General features: G+C 46.8%; 1 protein-coding gene across 2 annotated transcripts in view; it reads right to left on the bottom strand.

The window, feature by feature from the left end:
* LCMT1 (leucine carboxyl methyltransferase 1) overlaps positions 1 to 18,868 on the bottom strand; it is a 1,102,354-nt gene that overhangs the window by 809,499 nt on the left and 273,987 nt on the right. For both annotated transcript variants that reach the window (XM_069647366.1, XM_069647364.1), the window contains one exon: positions 18,350 to 18,426. In XM_069647366.1, the coding sequence (XP_069503467.1) occupies positions 18,350 to 18,426 (77 nt within the window). The remainder of the gene's footprint in view (positions 1 to 18,349; positions 18,427 to 18,868) is intronic.

Genomic DNA, 18,868 nt, shown 5'->3' with positions numbered 1-18,868 from the left:
TTAGAATAAGAACACTCCTTAGACGAGCGCTTAAATATGGACAGCGACGCCAGGTAACCTAAAACAGTACCCACTTGCAAGCCCCTGTGGACTAAAGAAAGCAAAAAAGACAGAACCACAGAAATGTCACATGAAAAAGGATCCACATTCTTAACACTGCACCAGTCGCAGAACTTTCTCCAACGGCAACGGTACAGGGACTTTGTTGCCGGCTGTCTGGCCGAAAGCAACACCTCCATCACGTCCTCAGGGAGGTCGATCGTCTCAGTAGGGAAGACGACATGGAGGGCAGATGGACAAGTCGAGAAGGTCCGGGTACCACATCCTCCGGGCCCATGCCGGAGCAATGAGGATCATCTGGGAACCGAACATCCGTAACCTCTGCAGCACTTGCGGGATGACTGGGGCTGGAGGAAACGCGTACATCAGTGGGAAGGACCACTCCACCACGAACGTGTCTCCCAAGGCTCCTCTTGGAGGAAATTCCCGCGAGCAGAACTTTTTGCACTTCCGGTTGACACTGTAGGCAAAGAGATCCACTTGAGGGGTCCCTCAAAGGGCAAAGATCTCCAGGAGAATCTCCTGAGCCAACTCCCACTCGTGAGAGATCGCACTCTACCTGCTCAGAGCGTCCGCCGTCACTTTTTCATCTCCGGCCAGATGAACTGCCGAGATCAAAATTTCCTGCTGGATGGCCCAGAACCAGAGCTGCATCGCCTCCCTGCACAGAGGAAGTGACCCTGCCCCCCCTTTTTGTTGAGGTAGTGCATAGCCACTGTGTTGTCTGTCAGAATCAGGACATTCTTCCCTCGCACAGTCAGCAGAAAAGCCTTCAGGGCAAGCCTGACGGCCCTCAGCTCCAACAGATTGATATGGAGTCTGGACTCCGACGGAGACCAACGACCGCTGACTGTCAGCTCGTTGGCATGAGCTCCCCATCCCGTGAGAGACGCGTTCGTCACGATCGTCACCTCTGGCCAGGGCAGCCAAAACAGAGCCCCCCTCATCAGATTGCCTTTGACGGCCCACCACAGAAGGTCCTGGATGACCGAGGGCGGCACCTGAACGGGATCCGACATCCTGCTGGAGGACTGTGACCACTGGAGCTTGAGAGCCCATTGCAAAGATCTCATCCGCAACCTGGCCTCTGGCACCAGAAGAATGCAGGATGCCATGAGGCCGAGCAACCTCAAGAACTCTAACGCTGGGAGACTCTGGGCATGTCGAAACTTGTGCACCATCTGCTGAATGTGGGGAGCCCTCACCTGGGGAGGAAAACACTGCTCCAGGGACGTGTCGAGCACTGCTCCGATGTACTGGAGCCGATGAGTTGGCGTCAAGTGGGACTTCTTTAAGTTGAGGGAGAAGCCCAGCTTGTGAAGGGAGTGGCAGGTGACGGACAGATAATCCAGGATTTGCTCGGGAGAGCGCGCCCTGGTTGGGGTAGATGTGAATCCCCCCTTTCCTGAGATGAGCTGCCACAACCACCATGAGCTTGGTGAAGACCCTCGGGGCGGAGGTCAATCCGAACGGCAGGACCCGAAACTGAAAGTGCGAGTCGCCAACCGCGAACCTCAGGTACTTCTTGTGCTTTGGATGGATCGGCACATGAAAATAAGCGTCCTTGAGGTCGAGAGACACCAACCAGTCCTGAAGTTGAAGGGCCTGGAGGACTAGAGAAAGAGTAACCATCTTGAACTTGTCCATGATGGGTCTCAATCCTCCGTCTTTCTTCGAAATAAAAAATAAGGGGCATACCATCCCTTGTTCCTCTCCGCTACAGGCACCAGTTCTATGGTGCCTTTCTCCAGCAGGGATTGAATTTCCTGAGCAAGGAGCGGATCTGGACTCTTCAAAGAGAGGTTCTCTGGTGGATTGCCGTGAAGCCTCTGCCGGAAAGGAAGACAGTAGCCATGGGCTATGATCTCCAGAACCCACACATCTGAAGTAATGAAACACCATTCTACGAGATGCTGCGCCAGCCTTCCCCCAACCGGAGAAGCATGGGCCTCATGACTGAGCTGAAGTGGCTGCGGCAGTGGCTGAGGGCAAAGAGGCAACTGCTTGCGTGGCCTTGGCACCTCGAGTACCTTGTTTTCCACCTCTGGCACTCCTACGGTTGCCCCTTTGACTTGCAGCTCCTCTCTATCCCCTAGGACGAAAAAGGCAGAGGTTGGCGAACTGCAGCGCCCAACGACTTCGCTGCAGCTTTGGAGGTCTGCAACTTCTCAAGACTCGTCAGCCTTGCTGCCAAAAAGATGGTCACCATCAGGAGCAAAACCCGACTTCCGCAACCACGCAAACCTGCGTATTACAGTGCTCGCCGCCATGGACCGGCTGACGCAATCAACCATATCCAGACCCGACTGAACGGATTCACACATTTGCATCCTTGCCATCCTGCACGATAGCAAGGAAACCATCCCGTTCCTCCCCTTCGGGAATATGATCAGCCACTAGGGAAATACAGTTCCACAGAGTGTGCATGAAACGAGACAAGGCACAAACGGAGTTGGCAGCCTGAAGCGCCATACCCCCAGAAGAAAGTACCTTCTTCGCCCAGCCGTCAAAACGTTTGTCGTCCCTATCAGGAGGGATGGTAGGATACGACGCCTGCTTTGCTGGGGTCGTAGCCGCCTGCACCACCAAACTCTCAAGAGTAGGGTGCGTGGTCAAGTATCAGGGGTCGCCACTGGCTGGGCGATATTTCCTCGGCAAGGACTTTCTCACTGCCGGGAGACTCTCCGGAGCAGCCCAAGCCGCAGCCAGCCTTCTCTGCAAGGCCATATGGAATGGCAGCACCGGGTCAGTTGGAGGACCTTGGTCCAGGATATCAGTCAGGTCATCCTGCTGAAAATCCCCAGGGGGGGCAGACCACCCCAGGTAATCCGTGATCCTCGACATGAGGCGCCGGTATGAGGATTGGGCATGCATGCCAGGCTCCGGCCGACCAAACTCCACCTCCGGAGAGGTGTCTAGACCACTGACGTCATGCAGAGACTGACGCAGGTCCTCAAGTCGACTATGACCAGAAACAATGTCATCAGAAACCTCTGCAGGAACCTCACCTTCCTCAGACCCCTCATCCAAATTAGAAATAAAATCCATAAGCTGGAAGGAGGGTACAGGAAAAGGCACAAAGACATGTTTAGCCTTGGCCAGCGCCTTTCTGGGGGGTGCCACCATGCCACGGGATACCTCCGACAAGGCCGCCTCGAAAAGCGTCGACGGAATCGGCGTCGAGCACGGCGCCGACAGCTTTGACGGCGTCGACACAGGCCACGAGGGCAGAGCCCTGAGCGTGTCTCTCGACAGCCTGGGTGCCGATGGCGTCAACAACTTCCTCAGAGGCGGGGCCTCGACAGAGTCCTTCGACGACCTCGGCGCCGCCGGCGTCATTATCTTCCTCAAAGACTTCACAGGTTCTCGCGGTCTCGAGGGCGTCGAGGACCGGGACCTGGAACGGGCATGTCTAGAGCGACCATCCTTGTCCGACCGTGACCTCGAAGGCGCCCGGTGGTCGCGACAACTGCTCGAGCCCGAAGGTGTATGAGCGGTGTCTCTAGCACAGCCATGACCGGTGTCCTCAGACGGCGCGGGCGGACCGGGGCCCTGCGATTGAAAAAACGCCAACATCTCCTTTCGGAAGGAATCCCATTCCTCAGGAGTGGAATGCTTGTTGGGACAAGCAACCCGCCGACGGGCAGAGTCCTCGGAAGAGGACAAGGAAGGCAACCTGTGACGGCGCTTCCTGGAGTGCCTCGAAGAGGCAGAGGAATGGCGGGACCGACTCCCAGACCGAGAAACCCCGGACGCACGACGACGATGCAGAGAGTCGCCCCTCGAATCGTCTGTCAAAATACCAGTGGAACGCGATTTCCGGGGCTTGGCCACCTTACCGACCGACAGCTTTTTCTTACGCTCCCGCAAGGCCTTCGATGTGAGCGATTGGCAGTTGACACAGTCATCCTTATCATGGTCCTCCCCGAGGCACCAGAGGCAAGCGTCGTGCGAATCCGTCAGCGACATCTTGGACCCGCACACCCGACACTTCTTAAACTCGGACCGCGGGGTGGAAGAAGCCAAAGATATCATACGATAGCAATGAAGAAACAGGTTCGAAGAACCCGAAAGAACAGGATTCAGTAGAATCGAGGTGTGCTGAGATCTCCGAAGCGAACACGTTCGCGGAAAAAAACCGAACTGAGGCTACGGGCGTCGTGCGTCCTACTTATAACATCCAGTGACGTCGGCTCGACGGAGGCCCTCGAGGACAGTGTATCGACGTAGGACGCAGAAAGATTTTCCAAAGCAGCACAGCTGTGGTGATTACTGTCATAGATATGGAATACGTCGGAGGACTCAATCCCCTCGAAACTTCACTTTCAGCACGTCTTCCTCTGCATAGCCTCTGCAATACAGGTTTTGGGAACACAAGACCCTCTCAGAACCTGCAGGTGAAATCTGCTGTCTGCATGTTCCAGCATCCCTTCTGTGCTCCCACTTCCTCGTGAATTGCAGCCTCGTGCTTCTCCTCTACTACTATTACTGCCAGCTTTCCAACTCCTGCTCCAGCACCTTCTTCCTCTGCTTTCCTCCTGGGGCCTTTTATGCCTCAAAGGTTTGACAATTGGCTTCAGGTGTGAGCCATTAGTTTCAATTGCCTGACTCCAGCCATGGCTATTAGGCTTAACTGCCTGACCACTACATTTACATGCCTCTTCAGTCCTCTTCCCAGTCCCTCTAGGATTCTGGGACATGAAGTTTGTTTTACCAAAGTTGGGTTTTTCCACTTATTTATTACTTAAAAGGGTAGATTTAATTCCCTTAAATGGTTTAGAGAAGACAACATTTCCACAATCCTTTGTAGTGCACCCTTGGAATTGAGAAGGGCATTTATTTTTAAATACCAAAAAGTGTCAATCTTTTGCTATAGTGTACATTGATGTTACAACCATTTAATAGAAGGCTGAAAGACATTAAAATGACAATAAGCCATAACCTCTTTTGGCACAGTGCTAAGACTCTCCCTTTCAGAGGAAAAATACTATATCTCACCCCATGAATTTTCCTCACTACCGTGGGCCCTGTCTCCACCCAGGTGATCCCCCGCCCCCACCCCCAGTACACCAGCCCCAGTGTTGGGATTTCCCTGGCCAGCTTGGAGGCGAATTTAAGCAGAGTTTTAGTGAGGGATCCGCAGTATTCTTCACAACCACCAAGGTCTTACCCTTACAATTTGGGTCCCCCTTCACATGGTCATTTTCTCCACAGGCTACACAAGTTCTAATGGACCTTGGTACACAGGGATGCTTAAACGGTTTTGCTTGGGATAGCTAGTCCCACTACCCTTTTCGGTATCATGTGACTTACCCTTCTTAAACCTTTTGTGGCCCTTCTGGGAAGAAGTTGTATCAGTTGACCCACCCTCTTTTTCGTTCTACTTCTTCCCATCCTCATGCTTACCTGAAGCACTTTTGTCCTTATGGGGCACTCTATGGAACACCCTTAAGTCAGCAGCAATGGCTTACTTCTTAAGAACTATCTCCTTATAGTCAGCCAAATGCTGCTTCAGCTGAGGGGAGCAGGAAGCAAAAATGTGTTCCAGCATGACCAAATTGACCACACCCTCAAAGGTGGTTTATCTTGTAGCCCTCCACCCAGCCACTCAGTTTTTTCAGGGAGTATGTCACATAAGACACCTAAGTATTATTTACTTTTTTTCTTGTGCTCTCTAAATCTCTTCAAGTATTGTGCAGGAGTTCTCCCATAGTTTAAGAGGAAAGCCTACTTCAATTTTGCAAAGTCTTTTCTGTCAGCCTTTGACATATCCATAATGGCACTGCAGCCAGAATCCGGTAGCCTACTGATCAACCAAGCAATTTTGTCAGACTCGCCCACCTCTTGCACCTCACAAGCATACTCAAAGGTTGTAACCCAATCAAGGATATCATTCTTCTCCAACATATATCCGATGCAGATCTTTGGGGAATGTAGGACGAGCAGAGGAGCCAGAACTATTCACAGAAACTCTGCAGGAGCTTGGTGGTTCCTGCAGCCTTGCAAGCTCCACTTGGTGATCCCTGTCCTCCTTCCTTTCAACCCTATCAAATTCTAATTTTGCCACGTTCAACTGAAGCTCTTTCTTCCTGAGTTTGAGTTTTTCCTTCTTCAGCTCCCACATGATCTCAGCCACAGAACGAGTTAAAGAGACATTGAATCATCCTACTCCTCACCTCTCTCAACAGTGGCAGTCACAATAAGTCGATTACTGCTACTGGATCCAGCCCCAGCACTTCCTGCATCATCATTTACTGGTAGAGGAACTATCCTACTTTCCTGCTAATCTAAAATCCTCAGTATAAATTCAGCCTTGTTGGCTGGCAGGTTTCTATCAACACACACCTTTTTCAAGTTCTCAACTTTCAAAACACTCGGAGAGGACACTGTGACTGTTTCCATATTTTTACCTATATTAGGCGACTTTATATTACTAGAAAATTCAATTCACAGTGTTCAGTGTATGTATAATCCAGACAGTACACCAGTGAACAACACTGGGGTATCTAAGACATTATCCTCACTACTGTTCACCAATTTGTTGAGATGGATTTCCAATCTCTGGCCTGGTGGACAGAGTTTAGGAAGCCACCCTAGTTATAGTAAACTGGGGACACTTCTGGGAGTTTAGCCAAACCAATCAAGGTAGGATGGAGAGTGGTCAAGGTCAATTCTCAGGAGAGGTGAGTGGGGTCAGGTGTACACAATGGGCCTCATTACAACTCAGGCGGTAAGGGGTTTACGGCGCCGTAAACAGCGCCGACCCTTACCGCCTGAGTACGAGGTCCCTTAGCGCCATGGCGGATTTAACACCTGCTTTTAGCAGGTGTTAAAATCCATGGCGCTAAGGGACCATGGAGTTAATTACGCCACCGTAATTTACGGTGGCGTAATTAACGCCTTCCCCACTCCCATTATGCCCTATGGGGCAAAAATGGGAATGGGGAAGGGTGAATGGGGATTGGGGACTTACCGCCCCGCCAAACTCGGAATGGGGCGGTAAGTCCGCCAACCACCATGGCGTAAACGTAGTTTACGCCATGGTGGTAAAGTCACGGCCCAGGCGGTAACTTACCACCTGGGTCGTAATGAGGCCCAATGAGTCCATACAGTGAAACAATCAAGGATTACATTTAGTAAGTATAAAAATACTATGTTTATTATAGGCCCAAAAAACACACTAGGAAAATGAATAGGGCAGGCGATGTTATCACACAATGCTACTAATACAGAACATATATACAGTCAAAGTACGTTAGTGCAAGTCATACAATTCACCCCATACCTGAAAATAAAGGTAAGTATTAGACAATTGCACCAACAGTCCACAGGGATATGAACCCTAACTTGAAAGGGTTCAACCTTAAGTTGATTGGGGCCCTGTGCCAAAAAGTTCACAAAGTTCTCAAATAGGTTTAGGAGTTGGGAAAAGGTTAGGGGGAAGTTTCCTGGGGTATGGGAAGATTAATCCAGAAGAATGTGAGGAATCAAGAATGAGACACAGACTAAGAGGAGACATGTTTGTGGCTACAAACCTTTATTTTAAATGAAAAAGGGGTGAAAAACACCTTGCTATCCCTACTCTAAGAGAAATTTCCCTACCTCAACCAAAAGCTAATGAGTATGTCAAGGCCAAGATGTCCAAATAAATTAAGTCCCGTGTTCGTAATCCTATTCTGGCCCTCACACTCTAAAACAACTGTAAGGTGCAAAATGTGATATTTTTTAACTTCTTAAAGTATACAAAAGTGGTCATTGTTGAACATAAAAGTCAAAATCCAACAAAAGTTTTTCTTTATGGACAAAGTTCACAGTTCTTTCAAGAATCTCCTTTCCTAGGTTCTTTGCATTCCCAATTTCAAAGGGAACCACTAAGTTTCCAAGAGGACTTATGTCTCCCCTCAGAGCGTTCACATAGCTTGTGGGACTTGCTTCCTTCCCAAAGGTTTCTCTTTACTTTCAGTTTCAAAGACACCTTTCTTCTCAGAGGCTTTCCCGTTCCTTTCAGCCCTTTGCTCACAGTTCACAATTCACACTTCCAAAATGTTATTGCTTTTCTTTAACTTCTCCCATCACTTCACAGCTCATATATTGCTTTTCCTTTTAACAGTTCATCGACTATTTCATGCACCTTTGTCTTCTTTGGTGTACTCTCCTGCCAGGACTTTGTATATGAAATACTTTAAAGTATCTTCACCTGGTTATCGCACCTTCCAGAAGTTTATTGCACAACTACCTTTTCCTTCAAGTAAGACTTTTTATGCTCCATTAACAAGTTGCTTGACCAAGACTTTCATCTGTTTAATGGATTCCCAATTGCTTTCTTGCTGTGTTTTCCTGAAGTGGTATAGTTTTCTACACGATCAACCTTTCCACTTATTTATATTGCATTCTTGAATAGCAACAGGCTTCCCTTGGTTCTCGTTACTTTCCTTTTGGTTCACCTCTAAGTAATGGTATCAGTATGCTGGTAACCCTTTCACTTTCTCTAGACTTGCCGGTTGCCTAAGGTGTTGTTTCTTCTTTGTTGGCTCCTGCTGAATTGGCTTGGTGTGCACCCAGACAAGTGCACTCGTGCTGCCGTATTTACTTCCTCAGTGCACGGTTCCCACAGCGGTTCCCTTCTCCGTAGTGAACCACCCAAACCTTCTTCCCGCCTTCCAGAGGTTGCGCCGGCTTCTCTGCTGTTTACCACAGGGCGTCTTTCCTTCACGTGGTATTTAGGAGCGTTCCCCACTGGCAGGCAGACCTGCGTCAGCAGCTCTCCGATCTGTCTCTGTCCCGTGACTGCCTTGACTTCAATCAGCTAAATTTGGGTTGTATTTAAACTTCCCAGCTTGGCTATTCCTTCTCCAACAACTAGACCCTTGTGCTTCATACTCAGTCCCAGTAATCATCATTACTCTGCCATTCTTCCTCGTTTCAGTGGCCATGGACCTCCCTTGCGCATAGTATTGAGGAATTAAAGCCAATGTTTTATCAGGAGTAGTCTTTACTATTTCTAGTCTCTTCCTCATGTCAGTGTTTAGTACCTGGTCCCTACTGGGATTTTGGCGGAAACAAAAGTAGAAACAAAAGTAGCTTTACTAAGAGGTTGGGAAGGGACATGACAATATGCCATTAAGGTCTGGGGGATTAAAGGAACATCTTTAGAAGAGACTGGGGTGTATATGGTTTCCCCGAATGATGTCACCTTATCACCCTGAGGATTACTTCCCCGCAGGTGATCGTCCCTCATATATCCGACCCCAGGGTTCGGATCAGAAAGTGTCTGTCATACCCTTGCCACATGAGGGCAAGTTCTCCCCTGGGAAGCAGTGATGAGATTGTCAAATTCGGATCTGGGTTGTTTGACCGTGGCAGAATTGTTCGCGGCGGAATTGGCCGTTGTCAATTTCACCGGGAATACAATTCAACTGCATCCAAAGTCACCAAATCTATGTCCCCCCCAAACCACCTAATACATCCCCCACTTACCTTTTCTCGTACCACTGCCTCCCCTGTCCCTGCAGCATCAGTTCTGTCCCTCTAACGTGGGTCGGATTCGATGCCGCAGGGTCCCCTTTTCTTTTTTTTTTCCATCCCCCGGCTCCAATCTTCAGGAAGTGGGGGACACCCCTGCAAACCCCAAAAGGCCTGAAATACTAAACATGAGGAGTGGGGGACATCCCTATAAGCCCCGCTCCCCATGTTCGGTATATTTTACCCAACTTGATACAATCAAATCGATCGAAGGGTACTGGCTGAATTCAGTCAGATGTACCATTTGATCAATAATAGTCGATCAAATTAGGTAATTTAGTTTAGTTTATTATTTATATAGCACCGCCTGGCCCTGGGGCATCAAGGCGCTTGACATGGTGAAAACGTAGCAATACATTGTGAGCATAGTCAATAGGTAAACAATACAGGTAGTATAGACATTATAAAACAGTTACAGCTAATATACATAATATGGCATAATTTACAAGGATTGAGGTTGTGCAGATTGTGCCGGCAGTAAATACATTTGTAAGGTAATTGGGGGTCTAAGCTTCTTTGGCCAGTAGCCAAGTTTTGGCACTATGTCTGAATCGGTGAAAGGATGGTTCGGATCTAAGATCGACTGGTAGTGAATTCCAGAGTTTCGTGGCAAGCACAGGGAAGCTTGAGCCTCCTTCTTTTTGGAGTTTGTATCTGGGGATATTTAGGCAGTGTGTTTGGGCTGATCTGGTTGGACAAGATGGGGTCTGGTGTGTGAAGTTGTCCGAGAGGTATCTGGGTGCTTGGTTAGGTAAGCATTTGTGTGAGTGAGCGAGAGTGTTTTGTATTCGATTCTTTGAGGTATAGATAGCCATTGGCAGGATCGTCTGGCGTCAGAGATGTGTCCGTGTTTGGGTATGTTCAGAGCTGTTCGTAGTGCATTTTTTTGGATAACTTGTAGCTTGTTGATATTCTTTTGGCTGGTACCCAGGTAGAGAGCATTGCAATAGTCGACTTTAGAGAGAACTAGTGCTCTGGCTAAGGTGGTGCAGTTGGAGGACGAAAGGCAAGGTCTGCTGGCATTGATGAGCTTACATGTGTAAGCGGTGGCGGATGAGATGGCGTTGATCTGTCTTGTCAGTGTTTGGGAGGAGTCAAGGTAAATCCCAAGAGTTCTGACGCTGTTGGAGACGGAAATGTTGTTGCCGTCGATGGTGAATGTCTGGTAAAGTTTGTGAAGTTTATTGAGTCTGGATTGGGAGCCTCGGAGAAGAAGCTCAGTCTTGTCGTCGTTGAGGAACAGGCCATCCATTCTTGGATAATGGAATAAATGTTGTTGAGTACTGTGTTATCAGTGGAATAGTCGCCTGTTAGTGGGATGAGTATTTGAGTGTCATCTGCGTAGTTCGTGTAGCTGACACCCAAACGGTCCAGTATGTCGAAGAGGGGTTTTGTAAATACATTGTATAGTGTGGGTGAAACACAGGAGCCCTGGGGGACGCCGCATGTGACTGGGGCTGGTTTGGCAGAGGCTGTGGGAGCAAAGACCCTCATGGATCTGTTGTTCAGGAAGGACTGAATCCATGCATTAGCTTTGTCAGAGAATTTGGCTGCTGAGGTTAAATGTTTGCAGAGGATGTCATGGTTGACCAGGTCAAAGGCGGCCGACAAGTCGAGGAGGAGAAGAAGGGCTAGTTTGCCGTTGTCTTTGATGTTGTCCATTTGTGTCTTGAGGCCTATCATGGCAGTCTCAGTGCCGTGTTTGGGGCAGAAGCCTGATTGTCTTAGTCCTAGTAAGTTGTTTTTCTCAAGGTGGATCTGTATCTGCAGGTAGGCAGCTCTGTCAAGGATTTTTAGGCGGAAGGGCACAGTCGTAATAGGTCTGTAATTCGTGGGTACACTAGGGTCTAAGGTGGGTTTTCTTGAGAAGGGGTAGAACCCAGGAATCCTTTAGGTTGTTAGGTACTATGCTGGATGTGAAAGATGAGTTTATAGGGGATGAGATGAAAGGAGCAAGATGTTTGGCGCCGGGCAGATATCACCTTTGCGTTTGGATGGTTTCAGAGAGTTAATTATATCTTCAACCTCTTTGGTAGTTATGGTGGAGAATTCTAATAGGTTTTTGTCATCCATTTGTGGGGTGGGAGTAGAAGGGATTGGATTATCAGCGAACGTGAGACTTTCTTTCTTTGACTCAATTTTGGCTTGTAACATGGCAATTTTGCCAAGGAGTGCTTCTTGTATGTTGGTACACCAAGAGATGTCTTTGGTACATGCGTCTGGGATGGGGAGGGGGACTCGAGGTCTCTCAGGAAATTGAAGAGCTCTTTGGTGTTGGATTTGGCGTTGCAGATTCTTTCATTGTACATGTTTTTTTTTGTTTGGATGATTGTTGTCTTGTAAGTATTGGTGACTAGTGCGTAGGATGTTTTATTGTTAGCGGAAGGTGACTGTTTCCACGCTAATTCAGCTTGTCTTGTGTTTTTGCGAAGAGTTTTGAGTACGGGAGTGAACCAGGAGTTGAGATGCGCGCGTGGTTTGGCTTTCCGTAGTTTGAGTGGTGCTACAGTGTTTATGGCCTTGAGAATGGTTGTGTTGTAGAGATCTACTAATTCAGTGGGGCTGGTAATGGTGGGTGAGAAGTCAATGATAGGTTGGAGTAGAGGGAGGAGTTTCTCAACTGTGATATTTTTGCTGTTTCTTTTGAGTGTAGGTGGAGCATTGGGAGGGGGAGCAGGTGTTTGAGTGTCTTTGTTGATGGTGATGAGTTGGTGGTCGTTCCAGGCGCATGGTGTGTTGGAGAGGATGGTGGTATAGCAGTTGAGGTCAGCTATCCAGTCAAGGATGCAGCCTTTGTTGTGTGTGGGTTGTGAGATGTGGTGGCTGAGTCCTAATTCTGAGATAGTGTTAGCGATGGTGTTTGCTTTGTCATCTTTGTATTCATTGAATCCGAGGTTTAAGTCACCTAGGATAAGTAATCGTGACTTGGGTTTGGTGTTGTTAGAGAGCAGGAGAGCTATATCGTCATAGAATGATAATATGGGGCCTGGCGGTCTATAGATGAGGTGGGTGGTGATTGTGCTTGTGTTGGTTGCGGATAGTTTGATGGTGAGTAATTCCGCAGATGGGAGTGACTGGTTTTGTATGTGTCTTATATTGAGTGAGCTTCTTGCAATAATGGCTACACTGCCGCCTTTGGCAGTTTGTCTGTCTGCGCGGTAGATGGTGCAGTCATTAGCTATAGCTAGCTCTAGTGCGGGGCCAGGGGCTGCGTGGAGCCAGGTCTCATGAAATTCATCACACGAATGAACAAGGAGTTTACTGGCGAGTAAAATGCTTTTCTACATCTTATTATGGACATTACACGGGTGGGTATCTCTCGACTTCTGGACGCTTTTGGTCATTATGCTGATAATAATGGATTGACAATAAACAGCGCTAAAACAAAAAGGTTGGTATTTAAGGCTGGGCGTAGAAAGAAGAGTTTGTACTGGAGACTAAACTTTAATTGATTAGAAGAGGTTCAGTATATAAAGAATCTGGGATTTAATGTACATGGTGCTACAGGGAAAACACGCTTAATTTAGCAAATTTTTGTAAAAATCCAGACATATGCTATGCCAAATGGAAGGCCTTACGTAATTCTTTTGGTGGTGTGAGAAACCTGAAGGTGTCTCACCCGCTAGTCCCGGGGATCTGTCATCCAGGGGGCGAGGACATACCCATCACTTCTGGATACAGTTCCTGGGGGTGGACCAGCGCAGGAATATCACCTGGATGAGGGGTCTCCAGGGAGTGGAAGTGGGACACCGGACGGCGAGACAAGGTATCCCCTTCCCTGTAATACCTTATCCCCATCCTACCAGGTACGATACTTAGGAACACAACCCCAACCCCCTTTCCCTACACTAACACTTTCTCACGGACAGCTCACTGTGAGAGAAAGAGGACTACCACCCGAGCCGTATGCCCGACATATCGCAGCACAAGGGTCAAGCAAAGTCAGGCAATTACTGATAAATACACACACCTGACTTCCATCACACTTCCCCACACGGATAAAAGGCGGAGCACGAAAGCACACTCTGAGCAAGGCACAGCACATGAGGAAGCACACGAGGAAGCAGCAGTTCCAAGATGGCAGTTTAATACAAGGTGGAAGACGGCAAGACCAAAGAGGATTGCAAGGAGGGAGATAACCTTGACCCTTTCACCAGCAAACTACATCTCTCATGAGCCTTTAAAAGTTGAAAGTGTAAAACCCGGAATTGAAGCTAAAGAATCCTGCATTGTGTGTCGGATGTACCGGATAGCCAAGGCGAGGAAAAGTGGTTGCCGCTGTGGTACTGTCCTTGGCTTCAACAAAAAAAAGCAGCACAGCCAGTGAGTTGGAGAGACCGATACCAGACCGGTCTGTATGGAAAGCAAGGTTGCAAGCTGCAACATTGGATCAAGATTATTGATACAGCTAATGAGTGAATGAACTTTGAAGCTGAAATACAATACCGTAGACAGAGTGGTCAGCCATCAAGCGGGTGCTCATTTCAAGGTCTCTGTCAGGTATCTATCCAGAAGGGTACGAATTAAAGAAAGTGAATTTTGAAATCGAAGTGTTCTTGCAACGGGTCAAGCCAAACCCTGTGCACATTCGAATGTCTTCGATACTTGATGTAAAATTGACATTACTTCGAGCCCGGCTGAGGGAGGCTAATGGTACGCAAAGGATTTGAGCCCGGCTGAGGGGGATCCAGGGTGAACCGTGAGTCACCCGAAAAGGAAGAACCTATGAACATTGTGTGACAGGCTCGAGCCAGGCAGAGGGAAGCCTATGCGGAACTTTATGCTAAAAGGATTTGAGCCTGATTGAGGGGGATCTGGGGTGGATATTGAATCACCCTATGTGAATACTTGTGAAAAGCTGAAAGGGGCAAAGAACTTGTGATATATTTGGTTGGTCTGGCCCTTTGAGTATAGAGACTTTGGAAAGCAATTAGATTTACACTCTGGAGGCCCTGATGGTGAAGAACAAACTAACTTTGCGCTAACGAAGCCAGAGACTGTGCTATGCTCGAGTGAACTGCCTTGTCCGTGCTAAAAGCATGGGGAACGGAGGCCAACAGCCTGAAAACATGACATATCATTTTTGAACACTTCTGTCTTTTTCATAACAATATTTGCCACACTATTTGTAATTAGCGGTAAGAATTGGCAATAGGTTTTTTAGTATAGGCCCTTTTATTATGAAAAGACACAACTAGGACTACGGTATTATTATTTGATGGTTGTAGCTTCCTCCGATCTGCAGATTTAGGATTAGAAGGGCATTTATCTCACCCTTATTTTAAGTTCAATAAACACCCTTGAACTGTGGTCTTTTGTGTCTATCTCACTGTTGATGCCATGCCTTCTTTACAGTAGGTTTACACTTAAGCCAGTGATGAAGTTTTACAAGTCCAAAGTGATTCTGACCATATTGTATGGACTCGAAGTGCATCATCAGCTAAATGATTATAACTTTGATCCTTTTGAAGGTCTATTATGGAAAGGGCTTGGGCTTGTCGAAAGCAGCATCAATGATAGCAATATGATATGACACTAAGGATGTGTGCGGGGGCGAAATCAACTTTGTGAATCAATATTTGAGCTATTGGACAAAGATAAATGAAGTGTTAAGAATGTACTTGTGGAAAACTACAAAATTATGCTGAACAATATTTTTAGCAGCATGGAAGAGGTGGTCAATAATCCATTGTTAGTGAAAAGAAATAATATTGCATGATTGGGTACAAACGTGTGAAAAATAAAATTCTTTTAAAAAGATATAAAGATCGATGTATGAGTCATCAAAAAGTGAATTGTGGTGCACCACATTTATTAATTGGCCAAAACCGTAATTCACTATAGTCTTAATTTATTTCCGACAATGGAAAATAAGTTTTTATGGAAAGAGAACAATTCTAGTGGGCCAATGTGTCGGTATTGTCATAAAAGTCAAGAATCTCTAAAACATTTATTAGGAATTAGACTGAGCCTTTGAAAGTTTTTATGGGAGCGTTTTAAGTTGGATCATTGTCCCAGATCTCTATTGTTAGCTTTGCATCATTTCTTGACTGAGATTAGTCTTTTATAATCAAGGAAATGGATTTTAGTAATGGTATAATATGTAATTGAATGTGTATGGTCTTATGAATGAGATGTAATTTTGTTATATTTTATAGATGTTTACTGAGAAGGAATGTAATCTTGTTATATTTTTCAGATGTATATTCTTAAGTTATTGAATTAATTTGTGATTTTGTTTGATTATTATTGTATGTATTTTGTGCTAAGGTCTATTTTCATAGACCATGTGACAAAAGAAAATGCTTTCTATCTTTTGGAGGGCTTTTGGAACAATTGTTACCAAAGCCAAGAGTTATATGCAAATCAAAGCTCTTCACAAACTTTTAAAGGCTGGACATAAGGGCACCAGTAAGTATCCTTATTACTCATCACCCATAGTCTGATTTTCCCCCAGACTTGGCAGATCGCTGGAGGGTGGGGGAATGGAGGGGGACGCTGCAGGTAGGCTTTCCCGCCGTTGGTTCCGGTCAAAGATGCCCAGGAGCTGCGGGTGCACGTAAAATTCCGGTCAGGTCCATAAGCTGAGTGCAAACCTTTCAGGTGGAGAAATGCAGCAGGCAACGATGAATGGCTCTACAAGGTACTCAACGAGATGGGGGGGAAGACAGTTCCAGCGACAGTCACCGATGCACAGCGACAGCAGGAGTCTCTGTAGTCGCGGTCAAAGACAGCCTTCTAGTTCCAGACGCCTTGATGCTGAAGTGTTGAAACTTCGCAGGAAGGCGACTTATGGGACTCACTGGAGACCAGCAAAGTTATGCGCAAAAACGCTTCTGGTGACACTTCTGGGGTGGTAGCCCGAAATGGAGTTGGTCAGCCCAACGGTTGGCTCAGGGACACTTCCGAAGACTCCACCAGGGCTGCGCAAAGACATCAAGACCAATTGGTCCCACCAGTCCAAAGGGTCAAAGCAACAGCGAGGGTCTTCTAAGATCAGTAGCCAGACATGGCTGCACCAGAACAGCAGCAAGAGTTGGTCGCCAGGCCTCTTCAGGATGGGTTATCAGGTCTTCCTTCGTCTGCAAAGCTACACAGGATACTTGGATCCTCTTTCGATCTGCTGGAATGGCTGCAGGACCCCTATTCTTATCCTAAATTCAGGTGAGCACCGAAACTCGGTAAACAGGTAATGGGAGAGAAAGGAAGTCCAGATGAGGACCGGGCGTGAGAGCCATAGTCAAGAGTTAAAAAGAGTGCATTGGAAGTCATCTTCCGCGGCACAATGGTTGAACGCAGACCACCATTGAGAATAAGAGTGAGGAAGGGTGCATCAGGAATCATCTGCCTCGGCACAATGGTTGGTCACAAACCACTCCTAAAGTAAATAGTGAAAGAAAGCATATTTGAAGTTGTTTTCTTCATGGCAGTACCTGGCAGGAGAGTGAATCAGGTTTGCCAAAAACAAACCTTGAAGAAGTACCGGTCTGGGAGCCGCACCCACAAGAGAAGGTTACAAACCCGTTTTTGCATCAAAATACTTGGCAGGAGAGCACACCAAGTATACAAGGAGAAAGAAGAGAATCCAGGGTCGAGGACCCTTATCACAATTGGGTCTTTGCTTGCTAAAAAAAATGCCAGGGAGTCATTTCCCCAGATTTGTGAACTCAAAGTGGAGCTTGAGAAAGGTCAGTAGAAGGGAGGCATTACCTCTGGTGTTGTGAACAAGGAAAGTAAAACTAACGAGGGCCAGGAGAAGGGGATAATTCTTCTGGCAAACCAACCCGCAAGGAGGATCAAACCAGGAATCCAGGGAAAGGGAGTCATCCCCCCTGGGGTAAAAAGCATTGAACATTCTGATGCAGAGAGTTGGAGGATATACATCGTTTTTGTTTTAAAGTACTGGAATCAGGGGAAGGGAGCCATTGCCGCTGCTGGAGAACTTTCAGCCAGAACTGTACCACCTAGTCCAGGTGGAGGGAGTCATTGTGCTGGAACAAGAACTTTGGTACAACTGTTTAGTTTAGCTACAAGTGTAAGGGACAAAGATAGGGACATTTTGACAAAGGACATGGAGTCTTTATGCTAATAAGACATCCTGACCGACTCATTAATACTTTAGTTGAGGCAGGGAAAACCCACAGATATAGGGAGAGGTCGTTTTTCTCTTTATTTTGTATTTCAAATAAAAGTCTATAGCAACCACAATGCCATCTGTGTGTCAGTCCTCTCCTTCTGCACACTTACACGGTGTAAATCACCATTATCTTTGAGTCCATAGGACTCACTGGGGCATTTTCAGCAGAATTACTGCTGTGGAATTACCACCGCAGTAATTCTCAAAAAAATGGGCCAAAATTCGGCAAATATAACTCCAGCTCATAGCAGGAGGTGAATCCTCCAACTTTCCGCCCATCTCATAGTTGGGCGGTGTGTTAATGCGGTGGCATGTGGTAATACTGCTGCATTTAACCCGCACCGCCCAACTCGTAATGTGGCCCTAGGTCTTTTTTAATCAGAAGAGAAAATACACCTTTTGAAAATCATGCCTGCTTGTCCATCTCCTGATTCTGACTCACCACAGTACTGAAAAATAGTTTTGAATCAATATGTATGCACAAACGAAGTCAACTGATTACTTCCAACAAAGGGCAGATGCATTATTAGTGTATTTGTAATAGAACCATGATCTTGCATTAAAAAGAAAAACACTACATAGCGTGCTTCAGGTATAACCCTGCTCACTTACATTCACAGTAGCACTCACTTAATATTGTGTAATTTCCGAGCGGCAATCATCGGGAAATCCACTTCAAAGTACTTTAAAGGGAGTAGGTCGTCATCCTGCAAAAAAAACATCAAAGCACAATCAAAATAAGGATTGGTTCACAACACTAAATTGGAGAAACATGACTGTATAAGTGCAATGAATTAATAATATTTTCCTTAATTTACAGATGTCACCAAATGAAATGGAGAGACAAACTCATTAACTGCTAAACATTACATATCTGATGTAATAAAGAATGGCAGTACTGCAGAATTTAATGCAGTGCAGTTTCTTTCCCTAGTTTAGCTCAGCCTGTATGATCCAAGCAACCCAGATGAGTAAAAACAAAACTACCACTAGTGTGCGGGACACCAATGTTTATAATAATCTTAGTGCTAGTCTGGATTGACTCCCAATTAGGGCACTGTGAAAAAAACTGTCTGGAACTCCCACCACTCTGTACCTCACTTCTGAATGCCAAGTGGACATGAGGAAGCATATGTTTTAAGGCCCAGG

The sequence above is a fragment of the Ambystoma mexicanum genome, chromosome 2q, assembly GCF_040938575.1.
Source record: "Ambystoma mexicanum isolate Mex_15411 chromosome 2q, UKY_AmexF1_1, whole genome shotgun sequence".
NCBI classification, from domain to species: Eukaryota; Metazoa; Chordata; class Amphibia; order Caudata; family Ambystomatidae; genus Ambystoma; species Ambystoma mexicanum.
The sequence above is the reverse complement of the archived record's forward strand: the minus strand, read 5'-3'. Positions and strand labels throughout refer to the sequence as shown.